At 41.3% G+C, this 16,990-nt stretch overlaps 1 protein-coding gene and 1 pseudogene across 1 annotated transcript in view; one reads left to right on the forward strand and one right to left on the reverse strand.

Moving 5' to 3' along the window:
- LOC144650846 (uncharacterized) overlaps positions 1–16,990 on the reverse strand; it is a 66,856-nt gene that overhangs the window by 39,737 nt on the left and 10,129 nt on the right. The window contains exons 11-16 of the mRNA XM_078510608.1: positions 12,974–13,091; positions 12,036–12,241; positions 10,808–11,046; positions 9,510–9,615; positions 2,327–2,488; positions 1,270–1,401 (exon numbers count right to left, since the gene is read on the reverse strand). Coding sequence (XP_078366734.1) covers positions 1,270–1,401; positions 2,327–2,488; positions 9,510–9,615; positions 10,808–11,046; positions 12,036–12,241; positions 12,974–13,091 — 963 coding nt within the window. The remainder of the gene's footprint in view (positions 1–1,269; positions 1,402–2,326; positions 2,489–9,509; positions 9,616–10,807; positions 11,047–12,035; positions 12,242–12,973; positions 13,092–16,990) is intronic.
- LOC144648890 (uncharacterized) lies at positions 14,812–16,759 on the forward strand (annotated as a pseudogene).

A 16,990-nucleotide genomic window follows, 5' to 3' on the forward strand; every position in this document is an offset into this window, starting at 1 on the left:
TACTCATGTAAAAATGAACTCAAGGCAAGTTTCTGAAGTTGAGAACGAGCGCATCGAAAATGCCACGAAATTGCTGTCAATTAATTAGTTTTCCTCGGCGTTCAGACAGCATGAGCTCGAATTACAAACTTTCCTCGTTTTCTCAAAAAATTAAACTCGCTGGAAGTTTTACATAATATTTTCAAAAATAGTTCACCCAAAGGGTCTTTTTGGCGTAATAAAAAAAAATTCGATTTTAACCTTTTTGTCCGAAAATTCTAAAAAGATAGAGAATTCCGCTCTTAAGATGTTCTTCAAAAATCTTCGGCAAACTTCTTAAATTTTCGGAAACATTCGTATGGTCTTTGAACTACACTCGAATAATCTTTGGAGATATTCGGTCTAGAAATTGCTCAAAGTGCAGTTGTTGCTCGAGAGAAAAAAAGTTGCTTGATGGGGAATGAAAAAGTTCAAAATATTAAAGGTTGTCAAAAAGTTGCCGAGCAACTTGTGGAAAGCCCTAGCTGTCTTCAGGTCCTCTTCTGTGCTCAAAACACCAGCCTTTTTATACTCGCAACTCGAAGCAGATCCAAACTTCGCGCCACTGATTTAAATCGCGTGGAAACATTTGATTTGCTTTTTGTGGGTGCCTTTGTTCATCGGCCTATCAGAATGCTCTGTTTGTTTCTCTTTTTGCACCGAATTTCCTTATTTCTGCACTGAATTTACTAATTTCTGCATCGAATTTCTGAAAACTGCGTTTATCAATGCCAATCAGATTCGAGAAATATTTTCATGTATATTAAAAAACCGGATATAGCCGAGAGGGCTTATACGGGGGGATGGGAGGCGGGTGAATATGGTTAGGTGGATGGGGTTTGGTGGAGGGGGTTATGACCGGCATTTTTCGGTATTTGTATTCCCAGATACAACAAATTGAAGAAACGTTGACCCTGTAAAAAAAATTAAACCATGAACGATAAGACCGAATGGGATTCGCATAGACAGCATTGGTTAGGTTAGTAATATCTCATTTATTTATAATCAAGATATTTTCTTTCTTAAAGAGCTTTAAACAACTTTTCTAATTGTTATGTTCTTTCTTTCACAGAAAACGATTTCTTTTTTCCGATTTCCCTGTAAGCATTCAGTTTGGGTCGCGTCGTTTATGGTTTATGCTATTCGTAAGTCAACGTTTCCTTAATCAGGTGTATTTACGGCCACTTTGTACATATAATATATGTATTTATTTTGTAGATGTATAAAAATAACTCAGACAGTGTTACATACCTCTTCAGATAACTTGACATGGGCGTAAATCTCCCATCCGAGAATGTTGAGTCGTCCTTTGATCATAAAACCTTTGTAAATGTACGGACCCCCGGCGATACGTAAATCAAAATCAGCTGTGGCATATGAACCCTAAAAAAATAATGGTAAACTGTGTATATGGCGCTCTAAGATACTTGAATCCTACTCAAAAAAGAATGAACAAAGTGACTGAATAACAGTCTTATCCCGTAAGTTAAAATACCCGTAAGATGAAAATAACTTGAACCCCCTGCTTATCCCGTCTCTACCCCCCGGCAAGAAATATAATTACTTCCGAGTCCTCCCAAGCCTGCGTATGTCGTATTTATCGCTAAATGCTCGGGAAGAATCTAAGCATAGTCCAATTCCTGTTATTCCTGTTAGATTCGTATATCGTGACGATGTTAGTGCTTATCGTTTAAGGAATACCGAAAACAAATTAGTTCTTCCACAACCTCGCTCGAACTGATTATCTCAAGAAAAGTATTTCGTACAGCGGAGCTCAGTTGTGGTACAACTTACCTATAGACCTAAGACAAGCATCTTCACTGGCCGATTTCAAATCTGAATTAAGTTTTTAAGTAAATTTTAGACATGGCCTCCATGAAAAGCAGACTTTTCTTTTTTTGTTATTTGAATTTGTTGTTATTAAATTTTTGTAGTTAGTTAGATAGGTAGATAGTCCAGTAACTTAATTGACTGATGGAAAAATCGTGTATAAATAAAGTTATCTTATCCTATCTTATCTTATCTTATCTTATCTTATCTTATCTTATCTTATCTTATCTTATCTTATCTTATCTTATCTTATCTTATCTTATCTTATCTTATCTTATCTTATCTTATCTTATCCAATTTTGGTAAAGGCAGTTATACCAATGAGTTATCTTAGAACCCATTACTTCGAAAATCAAATTTATGGAGCGTTAAACATGTTTGGTAGCTTTCTAGGAAATACTACAAAGTGGATAGCAAAATATACTTTTTAACTTAAATATTTAGGAGGTACCGTTTTAATCTGAGACATCCATCTTACCTCGGCACCTTCTGGGAAACCCGAAGCTGCCACAGGCGGTGGAAGTTGAAATGTTAATCCAAACAGTCTAATGATCTTTCCTAATGTGAGTGCCGTGATGGACGCATAGAAGAATTGCGGCTCCCCGACACCAACATATCCACTACCACCAAAGCAATGACCCTAAGGGATAATCAATCACTCTCAAAGCATGAACGGAAAACACATCAGTTATTAACCGAGCGCAAGGGCCACACTGGGTGAATATCAACACGATAATCTCCAAGTACGATCGCGAGTAAGCTTGATTAATTAATAAGAAATTTATTATACACCTGAAAGAGATTTTTATACAGTGGAACCCCGATACAACGCTATGCCAAGCTAGGCAGCAGTAACATTATATAGCTTTATCGAGGAATCGTTATATCGAAACTCTCGATAAAACGATATGACCGTAAAATAACCGAAAATATCGTTATATCGGGGTAAACCTATAAAGTACTTTTTACTGCTTATTAAAGGAGGATAAAGAGAATAATTTTGATAAAGAGACTTAGAACACAGTATCATTTTCGTATATCATTGTACAAAGCTGTTTACAGAAACGTTTGAAAACACTCAATAACTGTAATGTTATTGCATTAAATTCGATATTTTGCAAATAAATTGTGACTGTTGACATCGTTATAATTGGGAATATCGTTATATCAAGGATCGTTATATCGGGGTTCCGTCCCATACATTTTACTGTAACTTTTGCCGGGACATAGAATATTCATCGTTATATCGGGAATATCATTATATCGAGGATCGTTATATCAGGGTTCCGTCCCATACATTTTACTGTAACTTTTGCCGGGACATAGAATATTCATCGTTATATCGGGAATATCATTATATCGAGGATCGTTATATCGGGGTTCCACTGTAGATAACAGCGGAAAGCTGAATCTGACCGAGGACCTACCAGATGTTTTGATCGGGAAACCCGGGGGGGGGGGGGTACTCCATATAACGGCCTATACGGGGAGGCTCCGCCCGAAAGGGGTACCTTTTTCAGGCTTCAGGTATATAAAAGGGTAGCGATTTCACAAGTTTAGGTATATGAAAGGGTATGAAAATCCGTCATTTAGGTTTTTTAAAAGGCCTGTAATTAAAATATTTCGAACAGACCCACTTTATGGCTGTATTATTTTAATTTATTAAGCGCTACATAAAAATGACAAGAAAACGTCCTGTTCTAAGGCTATGTCACATCTTTTAGGTATATGAAAGGGGTACCTTTTTTCAGTAAAAGGTATACGAAAGGGGTACAATTTCTGTCAAAATGGTATATAAAAGGGTAAGTGTAACGAACGTTTATAAGTTTTGTTTGCGTGATTGCGTGATTGCGTGATTTCCGTTATTATGCCGATAATACCTCTTTGTTTTCGAGTACATACTTTTGTAGCACGGGCGTAGTTCATTCTCTCGACCACAAGACACGTGTTAGTCGCACAACAAAAGAAAGAAGACGACAAAACGATGTAGAGGGGGAGGATGTGATCTATTTTGTAATGTAATATCTTAGGACCGTGAAATTAATCGAAACGAATACGTCGAAAGAGATTTATTACGCTCATAGAAATTATGTTGTAGAGCATTATGCACGCCCCACGTGCCAAGTAAAGAATCGTTTAAGCAGAACTAGTATAGCCGCACAAGTAAAGAACGAAGACTGGAGTTCCGTAAACTCTCCGTCGCGGCGGGTAAAAGAAAAAAAGAAAGATTCGCCGCCCCGCCCCCGGCCGACGACACGAAAAAGAGATACAAGAGGCAGCGAGAGCAGCGGAGAGTGACAGAGGACAGAGCGAACAAGGAGAGACGTGCGGAAAAACGAAGACGAAAAAACGGTCACTTCCAAGCGTCTGCGAGCCAGGGCAAAACGAACAGATCATCAGGCGCCGAGGACAGCCCGCCGGGGGAGAGCCGAGCGCGAGGCGCGACACCGCAGAACGACGAAAAGAAAGACGAAAAGGAGCACCGAGGGAGAAGCCGAAAAGGCAGCAAATCTAGAAAAAAAATCACCAAAGAAAGACAAAGAACGTCCTTCAAATACCTGAAAAACAGGGTACGAGAGCGGAAGCAACCGACATGAAACCGAAAACAAAGCACCCAGAAGAATGCCAGCGAGAAGATCCTCAGTTAAGACGAGCCGATCCCTCCCTGAAAGCCAACCCGCGACAACAACGTCTCTCAACCGTGCCGTGTCCGTACCCCAAGCACGATCGAGCCCAGAAGAAACGCACGAGACGAACAACTAGAGACACCAGCCACCCGGAAGAAAGAAACAAGAAGACGTCGACACCCCAAAAACCGGAAGACCTATCATAGATAGCAGATGTTCTGCAACGATACAGGACACACTTCCGCTCCCCGAACCAGAGGTTTAGTGGCGACCCGGAAAGAAGGACAGAAAAGGAGGGAAAGAGACACTCGGAAGGTACACACAGGTGACGGAGACAGTGGCCACTATGGAAGTGGGAGGAACAGAAGAAAGAAGATCTATCCGACCGATGGCAACCCCGTCGTGAGAGCAAGAAAAACGAGCAACCGACGAGGAGCGAGCTGCGTAAGTTTTGACCACACGCAGACAGGCGAAACAAAGTACTAAAGGCCAGACGACCAGACGAGAAAAAGGAGTCGCAAACCCCGCTACCACGACGTGGAGCGGAAAGACCGCTGGTAAAGGAGGAAGAAGACACACACGACGAGAGAGAGGAGCATCCCTCTTCTCCGTCTTTGTCGTCGAGAGAAGAAGCCGCAACCCGAAGACAAAGAAGAAGTTGTTAAGGAAGATCAGGAAAGGGAGGAAGAGAAGAAGAAAGCCACCCAAGTTACGGCACCGACCACAAGAGAGAAGCAAGCGAACAACAGAAAAGAACAAGCAAAAGCTCCCGCCGAAGGCACCCACAGAAAGAAAAAAGGAAGAAGGAAGTGGGGAACAGAAGAAGCGCCAAAAAAGAATCTGCAAAACCTGTAATGGCCCGACCACCCCCGCCCCAATGAAAACGAGCAAGGCAGAGGTTCACAAGATAGACCAGAAGCCACCTCGCATCGTGTTAGCCCCAGAAGTCTGCTACTCCTCCTGTATGCATCTCCCGTATGGACATCACAGGAGACCAAGGAATGTTGCTACCTACGCCCCAGACGAGCAATCCGACGCTGCCGGAAGAAGATCCCCGAGAAGACGAAAGGACCGAAGAGCAACAGTCCAGAAGAAGAGCGAAAGAAGGCCGTCGAGACGAAGCCACCCAAGAGAAGATCCCCAACCAGCAGAGCAAAGGCGCCCTACTGGCCACAAAGGAATGCCCTAACGAGAAGAGAAGTCGGCCATCGCCTCAACTGCTCCCGCGACGCCGAGAGGAAGGAGAGACCCGAGGGGAGGGGTGGCGGGAGACACGAAAAGAAGAAGGAAGAGTGTCGAGTCGCCGAAGAAAGAAGAAAGAAGCCGCGAGCCAAGATACCCCGAACGAACCGAAGAAACAGCAACTAGAGGACGACACGAATGCCGCTGTTTGAAGAGCGAAAACGTGGAGCGCCAAGCAGCAAGGAACTGGCCCTAGTCGCCGACTAAGAAAAAAAGGATGACAGTTCGAAAAGACTACAGCAGCAGAGAATAGCCAGTGGCTACGAGAAAGAGTAAGCGAGAAAAAGAAACCCCCAAGAAAAAAAAGAGTGAGCAGATCCTACCAACTCAGGGACTACTAAAAGAAAAATCCAGACAAAAGAGACCGTCATGGCGCCACCATCACCCGGGCCGCCACCACACAGCGGAAAAGAGAAAAAAATAAGAAATACAGCAAACAAGAAACTCCAAAAACTAAGTTCACCCGAACAGAAGAGTGAGCCCGCCGAAGACGAAAGGCCGCTTGTTAGTAGCGACACCGATAGAGCGTGTCTGTGTACTGTGATAGAACGATACGCTCTTCAGAAACAAGATGACACCCGTAAGAAGAGGAACCCAGTCAGCCAGTATGACCCCCTCGGCCTGGTCGCCCCATAGACAGGAACAAAGAAAGAGTTGGTGGGACGACGAAATACCCGACGAGTTGAGACCTCAGTGGGAGAAGGAGAGGAACTACCAGCGAAAAGACCAACAAGAGAAGCACAATGACGAAGAAAGAGAGTGCACAGATGCCAGTAGTATGGTATGAAGTGTACTTACTGATTGTTATGCAAGGACCGTGTCACTGTTCTCTCGTCATGGGGAATCACGCGGACGCCCCTAAGCATAACGATTAGAGTGACTGCTGCACCGTCTCACCAAGATCAGTTACACGAGAGAGACGAGGAAAAGGAGTCCTGAAGATAGAAGACGGTGCTTGGGTACACAACAACGACCCAGAAGTTCATGTATTTGACGGCAAAAACCGCGAGAAAACGACAGGACAGAACCAACCCCAGACACGCACAGGGGTGCTGAGCCAAGAGTGATCGACAACTCATGTGGTGGAACGGACAGAACTATGGAACGCACTTGCAGACTGGAACGGAATTCCTCATCCCCAACGACGACCCCGAAGTCAAGATTTCCGTCAGAGCGACTCAGACAAGAACAGCCGTACTATGCTAGAGCGTTGACATCTCCAGCTGGAAGAGCAAAAAGAGACGCTCGCCCCGGAAGGGTCGACGCGAGTACACCAAGAGAAAAAGAGTGAGGAAACGAAAAAGTAAGTCACAAGCCGGTGACGTTCATGAGCGGCACGCAGAGCCAATCACAAGATGTACAGCAGGAAGCACCAGATGAAATGCAAAGTAAGATGTCAAGAGCTACGCACGCCAGACAAGACAAATGAAGGAAGACACGCCGATCCGCAACTCGACCCCTTCTGACGACGACGGATTACGAGTGGTGGCCGCCAGAGTCAGCATCGAGAGTGAAGATAAAGAAAGGCACAAAAATCTATCCTCTGACTATCACCAGTATGAAGATCAAGGGCGTGGCAAAACGAGATCAGTCAAGTGGCTTGATAGTTGGTGGAAGTTCCTAATCACATTCTAACTGCCGAAAGCAGAGGAAGTCCACAAGAACAGAAGATGGAACCAGAAGACCGCCAGAACCCGCCCCGCCCTCACCTTCGCGCGTAATTTTCGGGCCCGTACATCAAAGAAGGCCGGGAAGTAAAGCGTATGAGTGTGTACATGTCTAGCATCAGAGCTGCCCAAGCGCGAGAGGACTGACTCGTTCTCGCCGCTTTGTAGGACGCCGCGGAGTACGAATGCGATCCGATCAAGGCACATTTGTCGGCGAAAGAATGAGTTGCAGCAGGGCAAAAATGACAAGATACGGAAGAGAAACGAACGAAAACAAAAAGTCCCAGAAAATACATGTGGGTCCTGGGAGCGCAATCGACCGAAAATTGTTGTTCGCCACACAGTACTCTCCAAAGAACCTCAGCACCTTCATGGTAGAGGCCGAGCTATTATTGCCGCCCCTGACACACTTCTCCAGTCTAACCTCTGACGCCTAACCAACTACCGGAAACAAGACTATCCCCTCTGTATTCAACGCGTATTTGATTCTAGAAAGGTATTGGTTTTGAGTGAGAGTACTGAGTCTCTAAGAAGAAGTGGAGTTGAGAAATTGAGTGATGATTCCAAGGATGATTGTGTGAGATGTGTCGATTCCCGATGGCGATGTTTGTGAGGAGGTTCGCGTTGTATGGATTCGACGATATGGCGACTACTGATAGAAAATTGTACAGACAGTACAGAAGTTAGTATTGTTGTGTAGTGAGGAGAGTGAAGACGGGAATCCACCTGAGGAGATGAAAGGGTGGAATACCGTATATAAAGGAAATTGTTAATAGTTTGAATTTATTTATTAAGTTTAAGTTTGTTTTTTTTTTTATTTTGTAATTTTCGATTTAGGGAGGGGTTTTTAAGTTTTGTTTGGTGATTGGTGATTGGTATGTTTTTGCGATTATACCTTTTGTTTTCGAGTAATATTTTGTAGTCAAAAGGAAAGCGTTAGTTATTCTCTGATCCAAAGAAGTGTTAGTCGACAAATTAGAAAGAAAATAGATAGAAGGATTGTTGTAAAAAATGTAAGAGGGGGAAAGAGATATATTTTTATTAGGAATGAATACGTCGAAAGAGATTTTTAGTATAGAAATTTATTTGTTTAGAATTGTTTTGCACGCCCCACGTGTAGTAGAATCGTTTTTTAAGTTAATTAGTTGTTTTTTGTATTGTATTTATTTTCGAAATTAGTTTAAAAAGAGATGATAGATGCTTGAGTTTCGTAATATAAAACTCCGTGGGGTTGGTAAATAGAATTTGATAAAACAGAAAGAATGATGTCAACGTCCGCCCCGTTACAGTAAGGGGTAAGAGCTTGGGGCGGAGCCTCCCCGTATAAAACTTTTTTGAGTGCCCCCCCCCCCCCCCGGGTCGGGAAATAGCTCCCTGTCGTTGTTTTATAAATTGACAAAACAGCAGGATATGAGTATTGTTCTTACACCAAAACGATGGAGTTGGGTTGGTCATGTGCTCCGCAGAGAATCTACCAGCTATTCTAAAGTTGCTCTCAGATGGACACCAGAGGGTACAAGAAAAGAGACCGTCCAAAATCCACCTGGAGAAGAACTGCAGAGGCAGAACTTCAGGCTCTGAATCTTACCTAGGGGTAAGCTTCACGGCTTCAAAAGACCGGCAGGAATGGAGGCGACTTGTTGATGTGCTATGCGCCACTGGGCGTTAAAAGGACCGATGTTGTTTTACAAACCAATAAAAAAGTACGAGAGTGTTTTTCATGGAAGTGAACTTTATGTTTTTACCTTTGTAAGCCATTGGACTACTTAAAGAAAATTGGACTAGCATTGGAGAAATCGGATTGGTTGATTTTAGTTATGGGTCCTCTGACTATATGAGGGAAGATCTTACCGCAGTGACCATACGCGCCCCATATTTTGAAAGAATACAGCCATGAGTAATACTTCTGTGATGTAATCAATCTTAATGCGGGTAAAACATAGATCTGCGTCATTTCAAGAATCTTACCAGAGTTCAAGAATGATACACATCGTGCAGAAGCACAGTTGATATGAAACCTAAACTGTATCTCCACTGTATTTGTGGACGGAGGTCCGTTCCCACAGAAATTCGATTTTCCCGCCTACACGGATAAACCTAAAGCATAAAGACATCATATACTTACATCGTTATTAAAGTCTGCTGGTATTAGACAGTCGATACCAAACTCAACTCTCATTCCAAACTGTATACCTGTGATGGGTATAGGCGCTCCAACTTTATAAGTCATACTGTAGATTAAAACCAGAAAATGGAAGGAAGTAATTACAAGTGACAGCTACAAATCACTTTACGCTAAAGGAAAGCCAGGTGCCATCCTACTCTTCACATGACACAGCTAAATTACGAGGTATAATTTTTACTAACAAAGCCTCATTTTTATAAAATACGTTACTTTAGTTAATTTTATCATAGTTTCTTTTAAATCTTTTTTCCAGGGTACTCAACTGCTTCTGGTGCAAAATTTTCAGCTAATGTTATATGTTTTGTAATTATCTGAAATGTCCGAATAGAGAAATCAAAATATTTCCCTGGACTGGGCAGTGCAGCCAATTTTTATTACGAAATAAACGTAACAATCAAGTAATTTTCCTTAGGTTAGGGGTTAGGGTTAGGGTAATTAATGCAAGAAAACTGTTCCTTTGTAACAGCATTGATCCTGCTGTACGTCGATCAACTGCTGCTTTTGTTTTGCATGCAATAGCCCTTAGGCATAAAACTTTGTTTTCCAATTGAGAACCGTTATCTTTATTTATTTGTGATTCTATTTTAAACATATATTTTCTTTAATTTAAGTAGGTAATGCCATGTATTGTCATGGAAGTACCGCGATAAATTGTTGTTGTTGTTGTTGTTGTGATCCTCGGACCCAACTTGTGTAAGTTATGGGGTTGGGTTAGGGAGATATTTTCAGAACCCGGCTGTTCTCGCTGACACGTACTCCTACCATCTTTGTGGTCCATGGTATTTGAGCTCATATATCATTGCCTCTAAACCGATCAAAACTCAGGAATTGCAATATACAATGGCTAGTTTTAAATAAAAGTGTGTAGACCGTGGAAAAAATGTGGTTAATTTGATAAATATTTGTTAAACAATATTATTTACAAGGCTAAACGTTATAAAATTTTAAAAAGAAGCCAAACGTTTTCGAATTGTTGTCATCATCAGGGTGATGATGATGATGACAACAAGTCGAAAACGATAATGATGACAACAAGTCGAAAACGTTTGGTTTCTTTTTAAACTTTTAAAACTTTTTAGCCTTGTAAATAATATTTTTACCTGTTTTAGCGAACATTATGACAACGCATTTGTAAAACAATAGTCTAAAACGCCCTTGACGTCGTCCGCAAGGGAAACCAGTTTTTTCACACTTATATAATTATTCAGTAACATGCAAGTAGGCGGTCATCGTCTTACCCAACAAAGATGTTTCCCAGAGAGAGCCACGGGATGAAGTATGCTTTGCGCCACATTCCACGCATGCCCAGTTTACCAGCAACTACCTGTTGTGTGAAATCGTATTCCAGCACACCAAAAAGCCACAGTTCGTTGCTAGGGGCTATGATACCGTCACGTTCGATTTCTCCGTTAACTGGCACCTTGATGTCTGCACGGAATCCAATCTTTATGTGCGTTGCAGTTGCGTTCCAGTCCGCCTAAGAAAAAAAAAGACACTTAATTCGCTCCTAAGTATTAAAACCTAACTGAACGTGCACTGAAAAGAACTGGAAGCATAGTCGACGAGCTTGTTTCGAGTTAATAGGTAATTCAATATTTATGCGCATAATGTTATCGTAAAAAACACTTATGAGTTGTCCGCGAGGAAAATAGTCCATTTTACAGTTGCCTGCCAAGTGACCTGGCCTTTGAATGGTAGTGAAGCTGGAGGTGACCTTGCATTGATACAAACCTCTCTGCTTTATTATGTAAATGCAAACTAGTTTGCATCAAAACAACATGATTAACACAACAAAAGCAGTGAGGTCGGTATCAAAACAAGGTCACCTCCAGCCTCACTTCCATTCAAAGGCCAGGTCACTGAGCAGACAACTGTAAAATGGACTATTCTACACCACCGCACCACACGTCTATTCGTTGCAAAGGGTATGAGCTGATAACCTGCGAGCAATAAGTCAATCCAAAACCTACAAATGCAACAACTATCGCTCAAAATTTATTAACGAAAATATATTAACTTTTTCAAGCCCGGGTTGTTCAAAGCACGATTAAGCTTATCCGGGATAAGTGTGAATTTTGATGTCAGTTGTTTAACTTATCAGTGAGGTATTCTGTTTCTATATTTTCTGTCCTCCATTTTTTATGTCAACTAATCTCAAAACTCCATAAAATATAGCAATAAAAACACTTCTATACACGAGAAATTGAACCCACGATAAATTTCTAATCCTGGGTTAGTGTTAATCGACTTAATCGGCTTTCGAACAACCCGTCCCATGTTTATTTTTTTTTAAGCATGTTTGCAGCCTCAGTTGTTTCACTTGAAATATTTATGCTTTGAACAAAAGGAAATATTAAAAGAACGTTTATTTTAAACGAACAAAAATGTTTCCACAACAATGTTTTCATCGTTTTCCGTGACTGACTTCAAAATGCGTCAAGGATGTCGGTTGACATCTGGGCTTACCTCCACATATAGCTCAAGTTTGTCGAAGTAAAGACCATCCCAGATACGAATATGAGCAAATCCTACAGCCACTCTGACTTTCTTCCATTCAAACGCACCCGTTATGTAAAACTTGGCTGTTGGCCCTAAGATCATCTTTGTAATCTCACACATTTTGTTGTTGCTACAGTCTTTAGGAAGAACAAGTTGGGCCGCCATGAAGATTCCTTTGGACACAATCGTAAATGGAGGTTAGAATATTTGTCATATCATGAATGGTTTTATTATATAAGTACTGAGATTAACTTATTGCAAACGCCTAAAATAAAAACCGTTTCACTTTGATGAGAAACAGTGCTCAGTATTGGACATACGATTTTTCTCACTAATAAGTGAATCGTAGGTACGACCAATCACTGACAAGAAACTGATTTAATAGAATTCTTTCACTAGTGAAAAAAGGTCGTTTTCTTTCTGCTCCTTTAAGTTGGTAGTTAGTTGTCGCTGTAAATTCTAACATGGATTTACTAACAGAGTTTGGAAATTTTTTAAATGTCGTGTACTACTACACGGCCTTAAAGGGACTGTGTCACGGATTTTAGCTAAATTTAAGCATGGTAAAGACCATCAAATTCTTTGAAACATTAAAATAACCTTCTAAAACAGTGAAGGAACATTTCAATAACATACCAAATACAAATGTGACGCAGATTGAAATGGATTGCGATATGGGTTTTTGAAATGTTGTTGGGTTGAACAGTTTTCAAAGTAAATCTTGCATGCTTGTAACTTTAAATTATAACGCCCAGGAGAACTTGATTGGTTGCAATGAAGCTATGGTTTTGTCATTTCGATTCATAGAAGTATTTTTTGCAACAGTTTCATAGCGAAAATTGGCAAACTTTGAACTGATCTCAGCCGTGACACAGCCCCTTTAAGATGCTATAACAAGTGCTTACCTTTTGGAACAGTAGTTGTGACCTGGCTATGGAGCGGTTCTTTAGCATACTTGGTCTCATCGTCAGTGACGATTTGCTGAAACCCTATCTCCTCAGTTGGGTGAAACGAGATACCAATCTACGGAAGCAATAAAAAATTATCAGTCAGAAACTAAGATTTAAGAGGCAAAAGTAGTCTAATGCAAATCATAGTTATGAAAAGATATTCATCAAGCCGTCATGTGTTTTATTCGTGGGCAGTTCTCGCATGTTCTTTATTTTTCACCATCGCACGGTTACCCTTGTTATTGTTTCTCTTTTTATTTTTTGTCAACAATTAGAATTCGAATCAACAAGTTTTTGGAAGTTGATTGTATAATAAAATTAAACGCTAAAAAATTGGAACGACGTTTCGACCGTTCGACGGTCATTTTCAAGTTAGGTGTTAGAATAAAATTACATGTGTAAATATAGTAAAAGCGCTAAAATATGTACATACAAACAATAGACAATAAGAATAAAAAGGCTAAAAATGGCTAAAAAATAACTTTGTGCGAATGGCATGCATAGTTGTAAAAGATATAATTAAAAACGTAAAGCAAGCGAATAAGACGACGAGAATAGGAACATTAAAATACCTAAAAATATCTAAACAAATAATTTCGCGCGGAGCGAGTCACTCTGTTTGTTAAGTTTCGGTTTCAGAAGTCTAATAAAAAGCATTTCAAAAATCAAACAGTCAAGCTTGCTTTGGCACTTTCTTAAAATCTTAAAATTCTTCTCGATGTTGTGTGGCTCCTTTCCATGTTGCTCTTTCACGTGATGTCCGATAGACGATCCTTTGTGTTCTTCGATGCGCTGGTGCAAGTGTCGAAAGAAGCCGAGTAATCTGCATCACACAGATCACACTGATAATAATAAACAGCGCTTTGTTGTTTACGATGGGCGGTTTCTGTTCCTTCACTTTAATTTGTCTTTGATCTTACGGCTGGTGTAAACTGGACGGATCTCGGTGTTTATCTTTCGGCTGAGATCGCTCAGTTGTCTGCGTACTGAGTTTGCTGCTTTTTGATCCTTGTACGGCAAAACGATTCTAATAGGAACTTCTCTGACTAGGGACCTGCTGTTGTTGAGGACACGCATTTCCCGTTACAACTTTCGCCTCGACAAATTGTCGGATGGTGGTTTCTACGAGGGATTCTGGATACTGTAAATTGGCAAAGGTCTCCTTAAGACGTTCGCATTCTTGATGGAAAAGTTGCCAGTTCGAGGAAAGCTTGAATGCGCGATTCAGCATTGTTTTGAGTAGTGAGTGCTTGTACTTTACATCAACATGGCTTTGGTAGTGTAATAAAAGCCCAGTATCTGTCGGTTTCTTGTAGACCTTCGTGTCCAGCTGGGATCCATTTTTGATAATCTCCATTCCTAGAAACGGTAGTTTGTTGTTGTCTTCCAGTTCCATTGTGAAACTGACAGAGGGATGGATTTCGTTTAGTGTTGATAAGAATTCAGAGGCAGCTGTAGCATCAGGCATTTTGCTGAGAGTATCGTCGACGTAACGCGATGCAGGCACTGGGACATGCCTGATGCCGCGAAGTATGGCAAGAGGTCGAGCGGAGACCCTGGCAACACCGTCCACCGCCCCAGCAGTGTGGGGGCGACTGCCCCGAGCATGGTAGTACAGGCAAACTTCGAAAAGGCTTACTGGAAATTGGAGCCAAAATGAGTGAGGAAAACAAGGAACTTGCCGCTGCAACTTTGCGTTCCATTGCCCTAAACTACATAAAGCGGAAAGATCAAACACCACCAAAAGCTATGCTGAGAGCGATAGTCAGTTGAAGAAGAGAGATGACATCATTATTACCCGTCCGGATAAAGGTTCAGGAATTGTAGTGATGGACAAAACAGATTACGTCAACCTGCTGAAAGAGGCATCCATCAACGATGAATCGAAATTCATACCTGTCCAGCTAGAAAGACCGAAAACAAGGGGAAGACCCCCAAAACATTACCACCCACTTCTTCAAAAAGAAAAGGAGTTAACCTCTATCGTCCAAAGGATCTTACCAAAACAGATCGCCGATTCAGTCGTTCAGAAAGGTTCCAGACTTGCTCACCTGTACGGACTACCAAAGACGCACAAGAAACAGCTTGCCGTGCGCCCAATATTATCAGCGACAGGAACTTACAACTATAAACTTGCAAAATGGTTGGACGAGAAGTTAAAACCACTTTCCGTAAACGCCTCTACTGTCACAGACATCTTCACTTTTGCTGAAGAAATTCAAGGCATGGAAATTAATGACCAGGACATTCTGTGTCCTACGACGTGTCCTCGCTGTTTACGAATGTACCTGTTAATGAAACTATTGAACTCCTGGCAGAGAAAGCTTTCAAGGATGATTGGTTAAACAAGGAGTACAACCTCAACATCACTAAACCTGACCTAATTGAGTTGCTTGGAATTGCCACCAAGAATCAGCTGTTTCAATTTCAGGGAAATTTGTATGAACAGGTGGACGGTGTTGCCATGGGGTCTCCGCTCGGACCTCTTATGGCCAATACTTTCATGTGCGGCATCGAAGAGCAATTAGAAATCCAAAACAAGATGCCTGCATTTTACAAGCGTTACGTCGACGATACTCTCAGCAAAATGCCTGATGCTACAGCTGCCTCTGAATTCTTATCAACACTAAACGAAATCCATCCCTCTGTCAGTTTCACAATGGAACTGGAAGACAACAACAAACTACCGTTTCTAGGAATGGAGATTATCAAAAATGGATCCCAGCTGGACACGAAGGTCTACAAGAAACCGACAGATACTGGGCTTTTATTACACTACCAAAGCCATGTTGATGTAAAGTACAAGCACTCACTACTCAAAACAATGCTGAATCGCGCATTCAAGCTTTCCTCGAACTGGCAACTTTTCCATCAAGAATGCGAACGTCTTAAGGAGACCTTTGCCAATTTACAGTATCCAGAATCCCTCGTAGAAACCACCATCCGACAATTTGTCGAGGCGAAAGTTGTAACGGGAAATGCGTGTCCTCAACAACAGCAGGTCCCTAGTCAAGGAGAAGTTCCTATTAGAATCGTTTTGCCGTACAAGGATCAAAAAGCAGCAAACTCAGTACGCAGACAACTGAGCGATCTCAGCCGAAAGATAAACACCGAGATCCGTCCAGTTTACACCAGCCGTAAGATCAAAGACACAATTAAAGTGAAGGAACAGAAACCGCCCATCGTAAACCAACAAAGCGCTGTTTATTATTATCAGTGTGATCTGTGTGATGCAGATTACGTCGGCTATTCTTGTCGACACTTGCACCAGCGCATCGAAGAACACAAAGGATCGTCTATCGGACATCACGTGAAAGAGCAACATGGAAAGGAGCCACACAACATCGAGAAGATTTTAAGATTTTAAGAAAGTGCCAAAGCAAGCTTGACTGTTTGATTTTTGAAATGCTTTTTATTAGACTTCTGAAACCGAAACTTAACAAACAGAGTGACTCGCTCCGCGCGAAATTATTTGTTTAGATATTTTTAGGTATTTTAATGTTCCTATTCTCGTCGTCTTATTCGCTTGCTTTACGTTTTTAATTATATCTTTTACAACTATGCATGCCATTCGCACAAAGTTATTTTTTAGCCATTTTTAGCCTTTTTATTCTTATTGTCTATTGTTTGTATGTACATATTTTAGCGCTTTTACTATATTTACACATGTAATTTTATTCTAACACCTAACTTGAAAATGACCGTCGAACGGTCGAAACGTCGTTCCAATTTTTTAGCGTTTAATTTCATTATACAATCAACAATTAGAAGCTTACGAAAAGGCATGATCTGGGCTGCGAATTGTTTTGACTCAACATCATCATCATCATCATCATCGTCATCATCATACGAACTTTAAGTACCCAATACTGCAGAATAATTTATCTATTTTGATTTCCCTTTTTTGCTCAGACAATTTTAATTCACGAAATTGTATTGATAAAATTCAAAAGCTGTTACCTTTCATCTTAA

This window comes from Oculina patagonica, chromosome 4 (assembly GCF_052425735.1).
Source record: "Oculina patagonica isolate OP01 chromosome 4, crgOcupat, whole genome shotgun sequence".
NCBI classification, from domain to species: Eukaryota; Metazoa; Cnidaria; class Anthozoa; order Scleractinia; family Oculinidae; genus Oculina; species Oculina patagonica.